Source organism: Piliocolobus tephrosceles, chromosome 8, assembly GCF_002776525.5.
Source record: "Piliocolobus tephrosceles isolate RC106 chromosome 8, ASM277652v3, whole genome shotgun sequence".
Classification (NCBI taxonomy): domain Eukaryota; kingdom Metazoa; phylum Chordata; class Mammalia; order Primates; family Cercopithecidae; genus Piliocolobus; species Piliocolobus tephrosceles.
Window position 1 is genome coordinate 90,323,283 of NC_045441.1, and position 21,699 is coordinate 90,344,981.

Below are 21,699 nucleotides of genomic sequence, written 5' to 3' on the forward strand. Positions count from 1 at the left end.
GGCTCATTACAATCTCTGCCCCCTGGGTTCAAGAGATTCTCCTGCCTCAGCCTCCCAAGTAGCAGGGATTACAGATACATGCCACCATGCCTGGCTAATTTTTTTTTTTTTTATTGTTAGTAGAGACGGGGTTTCGCCATGTTGGCCAGGCTGGTCTCGATTTCCTGACCTCAGGTGATCCAACCACCTCCACCTCCCAAAGTGCTGGGATTACAAGTGTGAGCCACCACACCCAACCAAGATCGACTTTTTTAGATTCCACAGTAATTATATTCTTGAAGCAAACAGCCAGAATATAAACCCCAGCTCCACCAGTAAACTTTGTATGATGATGACCTTTGGAAAACCCTCATTGACCTCAGCTGTGTAACAAGGAGGATAACAATGCCTAAATTGTAGAATTGTTAAGAGAATAAGAAGCACTAAATCTGTTTGGAGTATATTGCCCAGATGTAGGGGAAAGTTAGAGTACTCTCATTATTTTCATTTATCAGATTATTTAAATGTAGAAACACTGACTTCCAGTGAGATCTCTAGAGCTAACGTAATATAAAGGTGACTATGCAATGCTGACTCAAAAAAGTAGTTTCATAATTAGTGGATATTTAAACTCTTGCTGTCTGTCCGTGGACTGAACATTAGCCTGCTTTATAATTTCATTGATGTATATGGAAATAAGCTATGAAAATCATTGGTATCTGTCCTTTTTCTTCTCCCTTCTTTTTTCTTTTTTTCCTCTTTCTCCACCCTCTTCTTTCTCTTTCTCCTCTCCTTCTTGGAAGGTAGGTAGAGTATGAGGAGTTCTGGGTTCATATAAAAGTTGTCATCAGCATCACTTAGTACTTCAACTAAGTCATATTATATTTCTGTACCTATTTCTTCATCAGTAACTTGGGATGGTTGAACAAAATGATTTCCAAAGCAAGCATTAATTTTATCTGCTTTAGAGCCTGCTGTAGCATTTGTTACATCCACAGTCTTTGTTTTGCAGGATAAGTAGAGTGACTAGCCCTAGTCATACAGCTAGCTCATGGCATAGATATGATTAGGAACTCATATTTAATGATGTCTTCCTTGAATATGTGCTCATTGGAAAATCAGTTTATCTTGCAAGTTCTTTCCTTCAGAAGCTCTTAATTTATTATATAAAATAATTTTAATGCTATTAAAAACTGCTTTCAATAGCTATCAACTTTGTGAATTCTTACTCATTGTAAAAACCATAGGTACAAACTGGTCATTTCACCTGTTAATGTCTCCTGAAATTGTACCAATTGTTGCAGTAATTGGAATTGTTATTAGGAATCAGTGGCTCATTGTAACGCCAACATAGCCAGCCCTTATTCTTTTTTTAGACAATTAGTTGTATTTATTAAAAAACAGAGGAAACTAAAAATCTACTTCATGTCCATATGAAATTTACTTAATGTCTTATTATTTGTTCTTTCTCTACCCTACCTCATTTGTTAATTTCAAAACTATGAGATTATAATAAAGGAACCTAACGTATATATTAGTGGTTTTTAACACTACGGAAGTTTCGTTTTTACTCATGTCAATCAGAGTTAACATAGACTGGGGCAGGTAGGGAAACTATACAAATAAGGGGTCTGCACCCCAGATCTCATTACTCTTTCTCTGAGCATGGCCTCTGCCTTATTGTTACTTGTGCTCTTTATTAGAAGGAAAGAATGGTGTTCATCTGTGCCCCCTTTTTAAGGGAACTTCCCAGAAATCACATAAAGCATTCTCTTTTGTTTGTTTCTGGCCAGAATTTAGTGGTCTCTTGGTCATAGCTACCTTCAAAATGGCCATATATCCAGCTAAATGGCAGGGGGCTGTACTAAGTAAGAAGAGGAAAACAGATATTGGGGAACAAAAAGCATCTCTGCTATGGTTACTATGTGCACATTTGTGTTTTAAAATAACAAGTTATTTCTGCCTTTTAGAAAATTTAAATCTAGGGAGTCAAAACTTATACATCTAAATTAAATACATATTAAATTTAGATTGCAATACAAATTATTAAATGATTAAATGCCAAGTCACTTAAATAGACAGTAGCAATAGATTTGCTATAGAAATTTTGAAAAAGAAGGGGTAATTATGGATCAGAGCCATAAAAGAGGTTTATGAACTTTGGATTGAAAATCAAGTCAATGGAGAAGAAAAGGCAAAATGTTTCTGGCGGGAAGAATGGCATAAAGTAAAAATACAAGGAGATGAACAAGTACTGTTGGAGACTAGTGAGGTCAGTTAATCCAATAGTTTGTTACAGAAAAAGTAATATTGAATCAAAAGGTTTATTAATGGTAGATTATATGGCCTTGCATGTCAGAATGGTTTGGGATTTAATGTGTAGGCAAAGTGCCACAAACATTTTGGGCACTGTAATACTATGATTAAAGCACTTATTATTATGATTAGAAGGAGAAAGACATGGGGAAGCTTGACCAGAGGATATGCTATTTTAATGGTCAGACGTGGAATTTTAAAGATTTGAACAAGGGATCAAATAGGAATTAAGAATTCTTAAATAGAAATGATGATATCAGACTTCATTTTTTAAAAACATGAATTTAATGACTGATGTAGTGTATAAGTTGACTATCATTTTTTAAGTTGAATGGATGAGAATATCAAAGCTGTTTACTAAAATTAACAATCAAAAGTTTTTATTTTGGGAGTAAAGTGATGAGTTTAACTTAGAACAGTAAAGTTTGAGGTGTTGACAAGAGGGTACAAATAGCTCTGTTTATGCTCAAGCACTGGTTTCCTATTACATGGTTTTCTTTGCTATATACTGTCCACCAATTGTATTGTGTGGGGGGATGCATCTTACGCATACACAAAAGGATGATATACTGTTTTAAAATTCTGAATTCATCCTGATTATGAAGGCAATTCTGTAGCATTTTTTGTTACATTTTGTGTAATCTTATCTCTTACCCGAATCTGTCTTATTTTTCACAGATTATTACAGAGTTGTAATAATTGTTCACCTTATGGTCAGCCATGGATTCAGTCATACCTAAACTGACTAAATATTTGATGTTATTGCTCACAGATTAGAGTAGGTAAACAGGGATGGCAATATGAAAATGAGAGCCATTTGTAATTTGACTGGGGATAGCACTATATGCAAAATATGTAAATAAGAATTGCTACAAAACATTAGCTGTTTTCAGCTTCTAATTTCTATACTTATTCATTTTTAGATGCATAGAACATCTTTGCTGTGTAATTCATTTATGTTCAGTATACTTGATTATGAAAAATGAAAAAGATTTTTTTGTCAAAAAATCAGATGTTTCAAGCACCTTCTCTGGTACGCTAAATACAAACTTTTCAAAGAAATCTATCACTATCACCATCATCTAAGAGTTTGACTTACAAAACTAGGAAACTTGTTCCCATGGAATCATAGTTTGTTTTATGTTTTTAGCTATGTCATTAATGTCATCTAATTGAATGTATTTGCTTACAAAAATAAGAAACATGTTTCTCTGTCAGACTTCGTGGTTTTCTCTGTGGAGCACATATCTAACATTATTTCCCAGTAAGTCCACCCCAACACTTGCCTCATAGAACTTAATGTTCTCACGCTTATTTCCAAGTCACTTAATGACTGCATTATGGGACATGTAAAGGATTAAGTGTTTGTGTACCATTTACTTTATTGAGTATTTCATTTAACTACCCAACTTGTCCTTGTTGACTGCTACTCCTGCTGACAGACAGGTATCACTTTAAGTAAAAATGTTTTAAGTGTATTATCTGGCATCTTCAGTATTACCAGTAATCCACTTTGTTAAAAGGGCTTTTATTTTTTTAATTATGGTGATTTATCCTTGGCTGTAATACCATATATCTGTGTGTGGGTTTCTGCCCATTGTTTATAAGTTAGAGAAAATTTCTGGAAATAGAGAAAAGCAAACACCGCATGTTCTCACTCATAAGTGGGAGTTGAACAATGAGAACACATGGACACAGGGAGGGGAACATCACACACCAGGGCCTGTCGGGGGATGGGGGGCAAGGGGAGGGATAGCATTAGGAGAAATACCTAATGTAAATGACAAGCTGATGGGTGTAGCAAACCATCATGGCACATGTATACCTATGTAACAAACCTGCACATTATGCACAAGTACCCCAGAACGAAGTATAATTTAAAAAAAAAAAATTCTGGAAATATTACAGTGGAAATATCAAAGTCATTCTTCCACCAATAGAGTGATATCATCTGAATATCCTAAATACCGAGACTCACTGCCCAGAAACAAAATTAAAATTCAAAATTATTTGATTTAATCAGTGTAATTAAGTCTGGACAAAGGAGGAAAGACTGATAAGAACAAGGCAGAACTCCTGTTTCTGAAGAAACTGAGATATCCTGAGGATTCTAATACCAGTAAGAGAAGATTTTTTTTCTGGAGGAGTTCATAGGTGGATGAAAACTTGTAAACACACTAAAATATAATGCAAGCAAAGAGCTAGTAAAATTATTTCAAAATGATGTGGAGGGTCAGGTGCAGTGGCTTAATGCCTGTTATCCCAGCACTTTGGGAGGCCAAGGAGGGAGGATCATCTGAGGTCAGGAGTTCGAGACCAGCCTGGCCAACATAGTGAAACCTTATCTCTACTAAAAATACAAAAATTAGCCAGGCATGGTGGCAGGCACCTTTAATCCCAGCTACTCAGGAGGCTGAGGCAGGAGAATTGCTTGAACCTGGGAAAAAAGGTTACAGTGAGATGAGATCACACCACTGCACTCAAGCCTGGGCAACAGACTCAGATTCCATGTAAAAAAATAAAAAGTAATAAAAGTGATATGGGGTAGAGTTGGATTATCAGCTGTCTGGTGAATTATACAAGCTGGCATTGTGTAGTTAATGGCATCTGGCTCTCTTACCATGACATTGAGACTATCCAAAGATTCTAATTCAATCTACATCTCCAGTTTCATCTCTTAATATACAGTTCAAACTTCATTGTTTACCCCTGTATTACATTTTCTCCCCTTTTAATTTTTTTGTTTTCTATTCTACAAATCTGCCTTTTTGTTTTTGTATCTCTGTGTGCCTAGTTCCTAGAGCCTATCTCTGGTCGACTGCATCTTATCGTTCATTCAAAATAAAATGCAGGCCGAGAGTCGGGGCTCACGCCTGTAATCAAAGCATTTTGGGAGGCTGAGGCAGGTGGATCACCTGAGGTCAGGAGTTCGAGACCAGCCTGGTCAACATGGTGAAACCCCATCTCTACTAAAAACACAGAAATTGGCTGGTTGTGGTGGTAGGTGCCTGTAATCCCAGCTACTTGGTAGGCTGAGGCAGGAGAATCACTTGAACCCAGGAGGCAGAGGTTCAAATGAGCCGGGATCACACCATTACACTCACGCGTGGGCAACAACAGTGAAACTCCATCTCAAAAAAATTAAAATAAAATAAATACATTAAAATACCAACATATGAAGACTTGCCCAAAAGCAATCTTTCTTTATTTTGTTCTCTCAGATAATTTTGTTTTTGTATATGTTACAATAGATAGCGAATTTTACCTTCTTTCAGAATTTATTTTGCATATGCCATTTTAAAAACCATTGCAATCTATGCAGTGAGAGATAGTTAATTACCATTTGTGTGCCTCATACCACCTAACACAGTTTTGTGTATATAGTGTATAATAGGGATTTTTTAAGCTGCATAAACAAGTCAAGATCGTAAGTACTATAACTGAAAGAGAGTTTTAGAGTAGAATTGTAGAGAATCAGTTTCTAAATAAAAATGAAACAAGGAGAACAAGCAGCTGGAGAACGTTAAGGAACATAGAGTTACTGTTTTCTAGGTCCCTGTCTGCACATCTTGCCCGTCCTGTCCTCTCATCTATGTCAGTATTCTCCATGAGGTTTCTGAGGCTAATATCATGAAGTCACTTTTTAGATTCCTAGAAAGTTTTGTTGACGGTGTAACACCAGCTTGCATCAGGGAGATGGAGTCAAATGGGGAAATAGTATCATATTCAAGCCCCAGTCACAGGGACATACTTTTCAGTGGTTAACATCTAAGCATATCCTATAAAAATCTATTATTTTTAAAAATCTTTAATCTATAAGTAGTTTGAGTGACTCAGTGATACTGTTTCAGATATCTGTAAATGCAGTGCTTATTTTGTGCCAAATGTGGTTCTAAGTGTTTATATGCACAATTCATTATGTCTTAGCTGTAATCCTAGTAAGTGGCATTATTAGTCTCATTTTACTGGGGAAAAAAAAAAAAGGTTAAATAATTTATCCAAATTCATGCACCCAGTGAAAAATCCAGGTAGGCTGGTTCCCAAATTCATGATTTTAATTTCTGCACTAGGCTAGATCCAATGTGGGAAGACAATTTCAAAATGACAAGAGAATAGACTCTTCATATGAACATTTACTCACCTGGAATACTTGCTTTCCAGTCTTCCCTTCTGCCTGTGAATCTCCTTGATGATTCTAAGCCATAAAGCTTTAGACATTCAGCATTTGAAAATTTCATCTGGGAATGATTTTTATTTTTCAAAAGTAACTGATTACTTGGGACCGTTTACTTGGGACTCACTAGAAGTCTTATATGGCAATAAGCAGTTTCTTGGGCACAAAATAAAACTCTCCTAAAAATATATGGGAATGAGAGCAATACAGTGAAGTAGATTTTTTTAAAGTTTTTTATTTTTATTTTTAATTTTTATGGGCACATAGCAGGTATATAATTTTGATACAAGCATATAATGTGTAATAATCACATCAGGGTTAGCGGGGGTACTCATCACCTCAAGCATTCATCATCTCCCTGTGTTACGAACATTCCAATTGTACTCCGTCAGTTATTCAAAACACCCCTTGAAGATTTTGCCTCCTGTGCATTCTCTTAGCTTTAATACTTGACCCAGGTTGCATGATTGAGAAAAGTCCTGATCTGTATCAAGGTACTGACTCAGTTACTTAATAATCAATATAATGAAACATTTAAAAAATACTCTGAGGTAAAATTTCTACCAAATAGGTAAATCAGTGCTTAGGGTAACCCTGGTCCATGGTGTCATCCAGCAACTGAGGTTTCAGCTATCTGCCATTCCTTAGGTTGTTGTCCTCATCTGTCTGGTTAACATGGGCTCAATACCATCATAAAACTTTTGAAGCCAAAAGAAGACAGGGGAAAATTAGTAGAAGGCAACAAGAGTGATTGAAGAATCACGCATATGTCACATTTGCTTACATCCTATCTACTAGAATTTGATCACATGGCTACATCATGACAAGAGAAACTGAAAAGTATAATTTCTGGCAGGACAGTCATGAGGACTCTTACTAGAAGGAAGGAGGAGGAAATGCATATTGAAGCCCTGTTACAGTTCATTCTTCTAGCATTTCAAATATCTGTGCATACCATTTTTCCCCACGTGTAGAACATACTCAGCTCCTCCCCATAGATGATTCAAATTCCCAACAAATGAATAAAATCCAGGATCTCTGGGTCACATGCAGTTCTCTCCATCAGGTAGGATGTTTCCTAATTTGACTACCTATAATAGAGCCTTGTACCAGTTACTTTCTCTACCCTATTCCCATTGCTGCCCAAATATGTAATATTCATTGGTAATGTCTGCTGCGTAACTGTGATAAAAACTCCCATCTGTAAAATGAGAGTAAGAAATACAGAACAATCACTGACCCATTCACCCTATCCCATTCTATCAGGCAAGAAATACAAAGATATCCTACTCTTGCGTAAAGCTGTATTTCTTGGTTAGCTCATCTCTCTGTTTCTGGTAGTGTTCTGTGGGAGTAACTATCTCGTCTAAAACACTTTCTGACACATCTGAAGGGGTGTGCTTGAGGCTAAACAACTTTTATATCTTGCTGTTCCTGGTGCAAGTTTAGTGCCCAAAAGTTGCTCTAGGGTTCAATTACATTTCTGCAGGCCAGGTTTGTGGTTTCGTTAGTAACACAAACATCAACAACAATGCCCAGATGACTTCCAGTTGTTCTTTTCACCAGTAAATTTCTTGTGCAAGCCACCTCAGACCTAAAATTTAGTCTAGAAATAATTCTTAATACTGCTATGTTTTATTTATTTGTTAGGTTCTAAATTTAGCTTATCCTCATCTCCGTCATCTCCATGGTGGATTACTTGAAGACATTGCTGAGTACAGAAAATTTGATGTTCTAATAGGTACTGGATGTTACTAATTTTTAAATTGTTCATTTGTACCTGTGACCAGGGTTGCTAGCTGTCCACCAAAGTTCTGTCTTCCCATTCCATTGGGAAAATTTCTTGTAAAAAAGACTGCCTAGCCGGGGACTACATTTCTCCCACCTTTTGGTCTCTGCAGGACCATGTGACAAGTTCATACCAATAGAAAATGAGTGAAAGTAGTATGTGTCACTTCCAGCCTGAGATTGTTAGGACTAGAGTGTGCCTTCTCCACACTTCCTCCCTCCATCTAGCAGCTGCAAGCCCAATGTACTGGATGCCCTTGGAATCCAAGTGCTGAAGGAGACAAAAGCTCTGCCAGCTTTAAGATTCTGCATAACTGCCTGGAGCACAATCTATCCATGCACTACCACTCTCCACATCCTGCACAACTTAGCCTGTTATTTGAGTTAGAAGTACTTTATTATACTAAGATACCAAAGATTTCAGATTTTTCATTAAGGCATTTGTGCCACCCTGGCTAACATAGAATCTTGTTCCTGTATTTTGAGTATTTCCCGGGTTAAAAGTTTTATTCGGGAGCAGATAACTCAAAATCTGAAAAGGCCAGCTATTCACTTTCCTAGATTTTTTGGCACCTTGGTGTGGGTATAATCCACATTCTTCTAATGACAGTCATCTACCCTGAACTTGGTTATTGGAGCCATGGTGCAAATTAGGGACTGTGGAGAATCCATTCTGGGATGATAGTAATTGAGCAACATTGAAACTTATGGAAATTGTGTGAGCTATGCAGTACACATTTAGTGAAATAATTTGGGCTTGAAAATAGTCCCAATTGATTATCTTGGCTTGCAGTTCAGAGTCATGACTAATACTCTATGGGAGATGATTGAGACAAACGGAAAATAATGGTCCACCAATTAGATCTAGGCAAAGGACCAGGAGTGACTTTTAATGGCATTGTTGAGTATATGAAATTTACTTTTTAAAATTATCATGAGACTAAGACTGTGAAGTTTTTAGAATTGAAAAAATACACTTGAACTTTTTAATTGGGAAATGCAATTAGCTGTCATTCGATGTTTCTTCCAAGAGAATCAGTACTCAATGCATCATTATTTGCTTTATTCTTTCCTCGCAGCTGAAATAAAAAAAAAATGGGTACTTTGCTATTATTTTTAGACCATATTAACCAGAAAATGTCACTAAAAGCTGCATACTTTCTCAAGAATATTTTCCTATTACATATATTAGTATTCTGAGTTAATGTACAGGTAAATACCTGCTTAAATCAACAATTTGATAACACCCATAACACATCCTATGTATAAGGTGAAGTAAATGGTAGACCAGTAGATTTAGTAAAGGACACACTAATGGTTCATTTTTGATTAGGGGAAAACATTCCTGTAAATCATTGTTATCACCTTTAATGATGACATTCAAAAAGGCGATGTCTATATTGTGAACTGTCATTTTCAGTTCTCTCTTCTGCCGTTCCCGAAATCTTCCTAGAACACTAAGAAGTCATCTAAACTGAGCAGCATTTCACTTTTTACAGGCATTTTGGAAGCTCTCTTTCCCTCTCTAAACATGCAGCTTTCACTGTGCATGGTTATGAAACTGATTATTTCAGGGAATTACAATGTATGGTTATTAGCCTTTTTACTCTTCGATCTTTCATAATTCTGAGCATATATGAAGAATGAACCATTTAAATGACATGATGGGATTTTACAAGGGAATGAGTAATATCACAGAAGAAATTATGTTGTTCAATTTTACCATAACATTAATATCTTAATTTGGTTTAATCAAGGGCTACTACCTAAGAGTAAATATCTCAGAAAATTTCTAAGAGAAGATTATTAATATTTTAAAATATAAACCACCGAAGGTTATAAACAATATTAAAATGTGATAGTCTGGCTCATACTGTAAATGATAGCCTTTTAACTTTTTTCTTTCCTTAAAGAAAGATACACATTTTATTGAACATAGTAATATATATCACAGTTAATTTCAATTAGCAATGGTAGTGACAACAGAAATCCTAGATGAATGTGATTGGCAAACAATTCAAAAATCTAATTGAAACATAACTTTCAAATTCCAATTTCTTTAAGTTGTTTATCAGATTCATTGCACACCACTTTTAACTCAGGATTGCTGCTGTCATATTGGCAGTGGTAACTAATCACTTCTCTCATCTACCCCATATGTTTGTGTCAGTCTTGGTTCAATCAGGAGACAGAAAAAATATAGTATCTTGAACAGGGAAAGTCTATTTTTTAATAAAAAATTATCTACAATGGGGATAGGAGTAATAAGGGATTGGCTAGAAGTACAGACAACTCTAAAGGATTTATGAGTATCAGATATAATATTACATAATCTAATAGGTAATAACAACTGCCTCTAGGGTTGAGGTAGAGGGCCCAAGGCAGAGCTCCTAATCCCCCAGTTCCCAGGATGAGGTTCACACCTTGTAGAAGCCATGGTCATGGCCCACCAAGGTGGAGAAGTCACTGTGATATCACACTGATAGGATTTGCTGCAGATTTACCCTGTGAGGTTCCAGGTCTTTCCTTGTAAGCTCTCCTCTACAAAAATACCTGGGGCAGGGGGTGGGGCTGGAGGGGTACAGGTGACAGAATTAGAGCCTGAGCCTGGTGAAGCTGGCCATGTTGCAGGAGTGGGCAATTTGGGCAAACTCCAATACTGTAGGAGCTGAGCTCTGGAGAATTTACAGACAGTGCAGGAGACAGACACCAGACAGCAGCACATGCTACAAGAACCTGTGGGCAAACAAACCAGAACAAGGAAGCAAAATCCTTTTTCTCACTCAGTGTCTGTTTTGCATCATTTGCAGGCAAGCCTTGAAAATGTGCCATCTGATAAAGGAAAAGTATTTAAAAGGCTCAGATCCATTTTCATAGGGCGAGGTAGAAGGGTGCATTTGGAGTTGAGCGGCAGTAAATGTATTATTGGCATAACATGTTATTGAAAGAAGGATACAATTTTTATAAAGTTTTAGGTATTGCTAAGACCCCATCTTGGAGAGTCAGATATTATAGAGGGATAACGAAAGTGAACTGATGTATGTATCAGCATGCTTGTTACTTAATTCTAGTGCTACCACACACACACACACAAAGGATTATTTTACATCGCAGACTCTCATGTTCTGCAAGTGCAAATTGAACAAATTGCAGTAAACTCACCATTTCAGTACATTGACTGCGTCAATGGTGGTTGGAAGAGTGCTGTACTCAAACTTGCTATTTTATGTAAATATGATTAGTCATTTAAAATGAATAAATCATTTTTTAATATAGCTACTAATAAGAAAAAAGATTTCACAGTCAAGGAAGAGTTTAGTTGTATATAGTTTCTAACGTATCCTAATTGGCCAAATTATCTTAGTTGGCTAATAAACCTGACTCTGAGTAAAGTTCTTCATAATTTCTGTAGTTCCTCAGAAAAACGAAATTGGGGAACATAAGTCATATGAATTAGGCATTTACCCAGGAGTCATATGTTTAAACATGTTCAAGGACAGGGACTTCTTTAGCATGAAAGTGTCATCCAATTCATCAGCATTTATTTTTTTCATTAGGTCTAAGGTATGCATGCATGTAAAGCTTTGTAAAGCATTTTAATTAAAGCATGTATCAATTTAATTAGAATAGATCTAAATTAATTGCATTTAAAAATCAATACAATTAGATGAAGTTTTTTCTGATTATTGCAAAATGATAAAGGCTGTGAAAGTCATACAAGATTGTTGAATCTGCGTTTGAATTACTTCATATCATTACAATAAATTTAAAGAAAACAGCTTTCTATGGAGTTAATTACAGCTGACCTTTTCATTATCATTTTAACATGGACTGGGTAAAATTCTATTACATAAAAACTCAAGAAAAACAGTTGTCTTATATAGACCAAGAGAATATGGCATTGAATGAAAATATAAGGAGAAAATAATTGAAAGCACAATTTTCATTAGTGGCACATAAATTTTCTGTTAGAAAAAAATTATAACCTCTGGACACCTACTAAAACATATTAAACTAGCACCCAAAAAAACTGTATGTGTAAATTTATTTCTGAAATAACATGTAAAAAGAGAATTGACTATCATTGGTTTCCTTCTTGTATTGCTGTGGTGTTTTCTATGTTAAAGCAATATATTATGAGGGCCTAAAAATGACATCTCCCATTTGAACATTGAAGTACATGAGTGAACTTATGTATCTATTGCATTTTGTGATTTTTAAAAAAGTTTCATTATTTTTAGAGCGTGTCTAATATTTTGATTTAATATCTCTTTTCTTTTTTTTAGCTTCACCATGGGTTGATAATAGTAGAACTCCAAACAAGATTGACCTTTATGATGTACGCAGAAGACCATGGTAAGAATTTTTAGCTAGCCATGAAAAGATAATATAGGCAAGAAGATAAATATTTGCTAAAAAGTCGAAATCTTTTTATTATTAGGATGAGTATTAACTACTTATTGAAAGTGATCTGATTTTTAAAAATAAGTAAATATAGGTAAAGGTAAATGAAAATGATGAGTTCAAGTGGGTACTGCTAATTAATATAGTTGAACCTACTTATCACATTCATTTCAAATGGACTGCTTTAAGTTTTATATTTAATCTCAGTGCTTCACCTCTTAGCTGGTAGGGATTTCTATGGCAGGGATCCCAGTTTGCTTGGAGTAGAGTTCCAACAGAGATGAGATACAGTAGGAGATAATTTGCCTCTGGCAGTGAACTAATGAGAATTGGCCCCAAGGTAAAAGCTGCCCCTAGTTATATACATATAGCTTAGGTTTGATTTTTTTTCCAAAATGAAGTTTTATTTGTTCCTCACTACTGAAGCAACTTGTTCTCCTAACATAAAGCTGGAAAAATACCAAAAATTTGTTATTGGACTTACTGGAAAACAACTATTTTTGGGTTTTTTAAAACGATTATTTGTGTCTTATTTGCTTTTTAAAAATGTATTTAATGTGTGACTATTAAGAAATGAGTTCACATATACAGTGTAGTGCTTTGTATCCCACACTTTTCATATCAATAACTTTTGAGTAGATATTCATGAGAAAAGACACATACCATCATTTGAATGAAGACTGTGTGGTAACTTATTTACGAAATCTTCTATTATTCAACATTTAAGTTATTTCTGACTTTTTTCTAGGGTTCAGACAAATTGCAAGAGCATAAAGTTTGATTCCAAAGACATGTATTTAGAGGCTTTTAGATGCCCTTTTAAATATCCCAGTAGCAATTTATGTCAACAACAACCATGTTTGATAGTGACAATTATTATTAATTTACATATTCTTCCTGTGGAGCCATAGGGCTGTTGAGTGGAGCTAAAAACTAATATATCATCTTGTTTGAATTCAGGAATTGGTTGTTTTGGAGGAGACTTAGAAACTGGGTGCCAATCAGTAGAGGCAGACATGTCCTGTCTTCTCCTCTTCCCATTGACCAGCACTAAGATACTAGGCATCAGCCAGGTTTGCTGTCCATGAAAATTCACCTGCAACTCTGCCACTTTACCTTCTTATCAAGCAAGGGTGCAGGTTATAAACTCCAACTGCTTCCTCAACACATAGAACTAATTGTGCTGTATGTTGTCTGAAAACTAACTGGAAAGTTAACTGGCAACCTCCTGAGAAGTTACATTTACAGTGATTGCTTCAGGGATGGGTAAAATTTGAGGTCAGGTGCAGCCCTTCCTGTTGGAGCAGTCAGGCGCCATTCCAGCAGGTGGCCAGGCAATGTGAGTGCGCTTTTTGGGTCAGTCATACACAGTCAAGTTGATCTCTCTCCACAACCACTGAACCATCTGTGTAAATCTCTTCTAGAGTCTCTTTAAAATACTGAGATGCTGATTCCACAGGGTTGAATTTGGAAATTAATATTCTGAACTGATAACCCAGGTGATTCTTAAACACTGTAAAGTTTGAGAGCCTTTGAAATTCTTGGTAATAACATCACATATTGCCTAATTTTAATCTCTGTATTGGCCACTTATATTTCTTTTCTGTTGATACTGCTTTTTAATGTTCCTAAACAACTTATCTGTTTTTTGTCCTTATTTTTTACATTTAAAAATATGACAGTCTATTATTCATTAAAGTGACTTTTAAACCTGTGGTCAACAATTGGAGTTTAGATAATTGTTTTCCCAGGAAAAATGTTCTTCTCAAAGTTAAAATATAATTCTTCATTTTTTGTTATAAATATCAAAAAATGTTAAATATTATGCTTCTGACATCTCTATTGTTATATTGGATATTGCTTTTATCAAACTGACATTGAAGAATATGAAAAGAAAACCATTGTCTGCTTAGATAGAGGTGGGTCTTTGCTTGGGGGAAAAAACCTTGTCTCAGAGATCAGTAAATATCAATTCAACAAACATCAGTGTTTGATATTTTGGAAGAGAAAAGCATTTATTATGATATTTGTTTCAGGTACATCCAAGGAGCTGCATCTCCTAAAGACATGCTTATTCTTGTGGATGTGTGAGTAGTTAAATACCACATATTTATATATTGAGAATATGGGAGGATTTGTAGATAACAGTAGTAGGTTGGGACTAAGAAATGTTTGATAGGTTAAAAAAGAAACAAGGAAAAATTATGTGACTTTTATATTCAGGCAATGAACCCATATCAAGATAATAACAAAACAAATTATTTAATTGAAAATAAAGAGAATCTATATGGGTATTAATATTATATATAATATTAAATATGAAATAAATAAGTTAATATTGGAACTTGGTTGGGCATGGTAGCTTCACACCTGTAGTTCTAGCTACTTGGGAGGCTAAGGTGGGAGGATTGCTTGAGCCCAGGAGATCAAGGCTGCAGTGAACCATATTCCTGCCACTGTATTCCAGCCTGGGTGGCAGAGACAATGTCTCAGAAAAAAAAAAAAAAAAAATCTGGGACTTCTAAAAGTGAAATGGTAATATACAAGAAAGAATTCCTTGAGTTTTTATATTGGTCTGTTCATTTGTTATAGTGCTACAATCCAAGATATATGTGTATGTTTGCATGTGTACACATTTTCTAATAAGGTTGAAGATGCAGAAATTGAAAAGATCATATCCTGCTATGGAGATTTACTTTTTTAAAGAGCAGTAATCAAGGAATTAAACACTAAGTGTAAAATGCTTAGGTTACTCATGTTTTTCCCCAAGAGAAAAAAATCCTCATGTTTTACCCTGAGAGAAAAAAAAAATTCTTTGTCTCATTGGAAGAAACAAAATCTAGTAATTTGGGGACAGCTAAATCCCACAGGCAAGTATTAACATTTGAATTTTCCCCATTTTAAGCTGAAGTAAAACAATTTAATTTAGTTGTCCAAATCCTTATAACCCAGCCTGAAAAAGAGAAGATAAATGAATTCAACAAATGTAATTTAAATGTTAATTCTTATTTTGTTAAGATGCATTTAAGCCTCATGTTAATTAAATTATAGATCTCATATGCTAATCCTTGATCTTCTTCTTAAGTAAAATCAATATATTAATGCAATATATTATAATCCCATTGGATGTATAATAATGTCCAGAAATAATGTCATTTCAAAATAGAAGCCAAATTTATATCCCAAAATTGAAAATATATATGAAATTGAAATTCTGTTTTTAAAAATTATTTCAACAGAAATGTATTGAGGTGTTCTTACATACAGTGTAGTAACATAGAAACAAAGATGATTAAGACATAGTTCCTGAGACCAGATGTGGTTACTCATGCCTGTGATCCCATCACTTGGGAGACTGAGGCAGGTGGATGGCTTAAGCCCAGGAGTTTGAGACCAGCTTGAGCAACAAAGCAATATCTCATTTCTACAACAAATACAAAAGAAAAACCAGCTGGGCATGGTGGCACACACCTGTAATTCCAGCTACATTTAGGAGGCTGAAGTGGGAGGCTGCCTGAAGCCAGGAGATGGGGGCTGCAGTGAGTCGTGTTCATGCCCTGCACTCCAGCCTGGGCAACAGAGCAAGAGCTTGTCTCAAAAAAAAAAAAAAAAAAAAAAAAAAAAAAAGACATAGTACCTGATCTCAAAGATAATTCAAATGTATTAGGTAAACTAGACCTTAACAAATAACAAAAATAATTGTAGAAATTAATAGATATACAGTATGACATAGCACTAAAGGAATCCATAAGAGATAGCAACTTGATTTAATGTGTCAGGAAAGCATTAAGGAGATAAAATTGGGATTGACTCCTCATGGCTCATATTTTCAAACACAAGCATAGGAGGGGAGAGGAAAGAGAGTGGAATTTCAGGTGGAAGAACTGCCGGAAGTGAAGCTGCACAGGTAAGTCTGGGGACATTTACGGAGGAGGTAGAGGATTGAAAATGCCTTTGCAAAATTATGACAGTGAGACAAATCTGACATGGTTGACTCTAGTTTCTAGCTTCACAGGCTGATTGGCTGCTCATTCCTGAATGTGGGCCAAGATAACTTTGGGAGAAATTTAGTTTATAGTTTAAATGATAATAGCCCTTCCCTAAAATGAAACTGCCCTTATAAAACCAATGAAAGGCTACCAAATTAGAAGGATGAGAGAAACTTGAATTCTACTAAGATGTAGATGTAGTTAAATAATTACTAGCCATTATTCTGGAGGTCACAAGATTTGCAACTTCTCCAATTATTCCTGTAAATAACATCACTATTACAGAATCTCAGGTGGGATTTTTTGAGATATCTTTTGAGGCTGTTGCATTTCTAGCAGATGGTACCACGGGGACCTGTGACTCAAGCAGTCCTGTGCCCCCCACCAAAAGTGGGCTCGGCACATGTGGGCCATTTTCCACACCCCTGTGATTTCATCTTCAACCAATTAGTAGCACTCATATTCTAGCCCCTTGCCCACCAAACTGTCTGAAAAATTCCTAACCTCCCTCCGAGCCTTTGATGAGATTGATTTGAGTAATAACACCATCTCCTGTCTGGCATGGCTGGCCCCGCATCAGGTAAACTCTTTCGTTACTGCAATGCCATGTTCTTTGTTAGTGCAGCAGGCAGGAAGAACCTGTGGTGATTACAGGAAGGAGAGAGAGAAAATGCCAAAATGAAAGGATTGGAATACAGGGCTACTGAGATTACTGGCTATTTAGTCGGTATCTATGAGCTTTTAAAAGTATTAGGTCAGGATGTGTTTCCAGAACTTTCACCTGTTAGCATGTGAAGGAGACTAATTGCTGGGTTGAGTGGCTATTACTCTAGCTCAGCACCTTCATAAAATGAAGACTGAGCCAGAGAGGAGTGAGGGTGAAGTGGGGACCACAGACTTGGAACACTGTTACATGGAATGAATAAGGGAGTTTGCCTGAATGCATAGGAAGGTTGAGAGGGAAGAACAAATTGGATGACTGAGACATAGACTCTTTGGTACCAAGAACATAAATAGGAATGAAAAATATGTTTGGACGTAATTTGTCATTTTGGACATTCAGTTGTAGTGGTTCAGCAGGCAGCTCAAAAGATAAAACCAGGAAAGTGTTGGGAGCTAGAAATGTAGAAGTGGGGGTTAGTCGCCTAGAGTTGAGCCAGCCCTGCACATAGGTGAAGTCACCAAGTATTGTAGAATATGTAGAGAAAAGAAAAACGAAGAATAAATTCTAGAGAATGTTTACTTTAGGATGCAGAACAAGGCATTTTCTTTGCAAATCTGTTATCACAATTGTTATGTGGATTTATAATTACTGTTTTAATCAAGTCAAACAATGGGCTCCCTGGAGCAATGACTATGTCTATGAATCTCTATACGCCTCTCTTCTAACTTGGCTATAACAGAACTGGCATTTAATACACATTCCTGAATGACTGACTATACCATCAGCATCCATATTTTTTTTGAATTGTCACTTAACATGGAATTTTGATAATTTCAGTTAGAAATGCACATGTACTGATATTGGGAGGAAAGAAAGGCAGGATTTCTTATAATTTCCACTTCTATCAAAAAATGTGACTTTTTAAACCTCAAGGGCAAAATTATTATTTAAATAATATCTAAAAGATCTAGCGTCAGTACATACTTTATCTTTCCTTATGATGTTCTTGGTTAAATAAATGATGAATAACATATATGGACCCATTTGTCTATTTATAGGAGTGGAAGTGTTAGTGGATTGACACTTAAACTGATCCGAACATCTGTCTCCGAAATGTTAGAAACCCTCTCAGATGATGATTTCGTGAATGTAGCTTCAGTAAGTATAAGATGACTGCATTTTCCTGAATTAAATTTGGAGTTTCTATCTTCTCCTGACTTTAGGTACTTTATACTTTTATCTTATAGAGGCTGAGACATTTCTGATATATTGCAAGACTATCTTACTGACCTGTCCTATCTTAGTGACTGATCCTCTTATAATTCTATGCCAGGATCCTTTTTGAGTTTCTAAGAATTTACCCCTGGGTAAAGTAATTGAAGTAATGACTGTAAAAATAAAGAAGCATTCCACATATCCTCCTTCACTCAGAGGAGCTTAAGTAGGTAATATGAGCCCCTTTACTCACAGACACCATTGAAACTACTAGAAAAATGCAACTTGGCAGTATGATTATAGGGCAGTTTTCTATTCATTATCATCCTCATTTCACCTTGGACACATATCTATAATGTATTGTGTTTTTATAGTATGTTTTTCTTGTTAGCATAAAAACCAATAGATATTTGAATGTGTTCTTATTAAAGTCTTCTCAGAACCATCATAGAGCCTCCTACTCATAGCAAGAAAGTACTGAACTGTGAAGCAAATGAAATAAAACAAACAAATGTTACCGCGTCTCATTTTAATTCATAGAATTTATGCAAAATATTTCATGGCCATTTTCTGGAGGATATATTTACATTTGAGGTAAATATATTCATGGAGATGTGAAGAGGAGGAGTTTGTGGTAAGGTTATTTTGTATTGAAAATGGATCTATCTCTGAAATGACTTGGGAGGAAGAAGTTAAAGCAGCTGGTCTGAAATTGATTTACTCACTAAGAGGGACTAGAAATACGAAGGCAGGAGACCTTGTTTAATCCTTTTCCACCTGAAGCTCCAGGTAACTAGATTATTGATATTTTCTAAGAGGAAGAGAATTTATCCCTGAAATGTTTTTGGTGGTATATCGCAGCCTAAGAGTAGGTATGGTAAAACATGATACCTATGAGGCAAGGTTCTTGGCAAAACTCTCTCACAGGTGATAGAATTCTCTGGGGAAATGCTCCAGCTGGGAGAGCTGGGAAGCCCTCCTTCATGTGCGGTCTCTATCTACTTCATCTGAACCTTCAGAAGTCCTTTAGCTTGTCTGTATTCTCCACATTATTTATTAAAACTTGCTACTGCGTAAGATCTGATTCATTTAAGTCTGATTTTACAATCTCTCTAACCCTGTGTGTCAGCTCACTATGTATTTCAACAGAATACAAACAAGTAAAATGTAATACTTGATCTCTCAAATAAGATTATCAGGAAAGATAGTTATTTGGCTTTATTTGTATATTAACATATATTTCATAACAAACCATGAGGATAGTTCTTTAAAAAAAATACTATTTATGGCATAGTAAAAGAGAAAATCTTAAATCCAGCGCAGATTTGACATGTCTAGGTGAAATTTATATAAAAGTAGCAGATATTCAATGTGGTGAATGTCTTATTCTGACTTCTTCGAGAAACTGAACTTCACTTGTAGATTCAAATATAAATAGTGTATTTGGGTGGTGATCACAGAAAACACCACTACTTAAATCAGGCAGTGGATGGAAGGAAACAATGACAGAATCTTACTTTAATTTAAAAGAACTTAATTCTCTGAGGAATTCTGGAAGCCATACGTAATATTCACTTCAGAGTTAACTTGCCCTAAATCCAAAGGAGCTGAGGTTTTAGGTAGCTGACTTCCCTATGTGTGGGAAAAACAGACTGGCCACAAGAGGGAGTACTGAAACAAAAAGTTGTAGGTGCTGGTAGTTAGAAGCCTGGTCCAGGATCCAATCTATCCGGTCAGTGATTCTTAAAGATGGAGACTGGTCACAATCTTTAAATAAACAAACATGGAACATCGGGATGGTGGGCTTCTCGAGTTAGAACCAAGCATAGACTTCATACTCATCTTTTCTTTTCTCTAATACCTTTCCTAACTTCCCTGCAGCCTTGGCCAACTCCTGTGCTGGTGGCTTACCTGATAGTACGAACCAGACTCTTACCCCTGGGCCCTATGAATCCATGGTTTCTGTCCCCATTCAAATGGTGGTTTCTGCAGTTGTCCATTCACAGTTATCTCCAACCACAGACATGCTTGAACGAATCCTGAGTTCCCTCTCACTATTATATAGCAGCAACCCTCGTGATATTCCTCTTGTCAACTGGAACCCTGCCAGTAGCATCACTTTTTTTTTTTTTTCTTGTTGGTCTACTGGCATGAGAATTGCAGCATATTCGGATAGTAGCTCTAGATTTAGGTTTAGTTAAATTCTTTCTGGGACCCTGGTAGGAGCACTGCATTACCTGCCCATTTACCCCAACACATATACACTTGGAAAGCAGAACATTTATTTCAGTGGAGCCTGAAGTCTCAGTGACAAGAAGTACACCTTTCCCAAGTGGATCACTTTTAATTACAGTAAGAGGGGATTTTCGTAGTTCACCCCCTTGGTTTTCATACTTATACATTCTACATTTTAGGGGCAAAGCCAGGGGGTGGAGGAGAAAATTGATATGTAGCATTTGCCAATTTTCATGATGTAAATATTCCCACTATGACCAATTTTAAGCTACCAATGTGGGGTTAACTGGCTTTTACGTTTCATGAAAATTTCAACCATTTTTTTTTTTTAAATTAGCAGTTACAAGCTGGCTTCAGCACATAGCACCGTGGTTCAAAATACATATTGCATCTTGAAGACAACATCCCAAATCAGATCGTCATCTGTAAGCTGGAACCTTAGTTGAACCTTGAGAGGAGACTGTCCCAATGTTATCAGGCTGGCAGCCTCTAGTGATGCAACATATGGTAGACCCTGTGAGTCCTGTGGTCATGTGCTTATTATTGGACTCCCTTTACTATAACATGTGTTGCTTAATTTGAGATGTTATTCAGTATCCCACGATAAATCAGGCAGTATTTGTGGACCTGAGGATTAGTGATATTTAATGACACCCCATCTGTGAACAAGAACGGGGAACCCATAACTGGAATTTATATCCATAATAGAAAAAACAAATTTTACTCCTTCTCCAAGGGGGTAAAATGCTGGTTGCTTTCTTTAAGAAGTAGTACTATACTGAAGACTCGGCATCACGCTATTCTCATGGGTTGGTTATTTACCAGTGGCATCAAACTGGATGAGAGAGACCCATGCTTTTAGGCCCCTGTATATCCTCCCTCTCTATTATCCAGCTCCTCCATTCATGGGCCTATTTTGCAAGCAGTACAGTTGT

General features: G+C 36.1%; 1 protein-coding gene across 5 annotated transcripts in view; it reads left to right on the plus strand.

Annotated features, from left to right (window-relative positions):
* The window catches only part of CACNA2D1 (calcium voltage-gated channel auxiliary subunit alpha2delta 1), a 506,092-nt gene that overhangs the window by 373,770 nt on the left and 110,623 nt on the right, over window positions 1-21,699 (plus strand). For all 5 annotated transcript variants that reach the window (XM_031936055.1, XM_023226696.2, XM_023226701.2 and 2 more), the window contains exons 8-10: window positions 12,544-12,613; window positions 14,698-14,748; window positions 18,373-18,472. In XM_031936055.1, coding sequence (XP_031791915.1) covers window positions 12,544-12,613; window positions 14,698-14,748; window positions 18,373-18,472 — 221 coding nt within the window. The remainder of the gene's footprint in view (window positions 1-12,543; window positions 12,614-14,697; window positions 14,749-18,372; window positions 18,473-21,699) is intronic.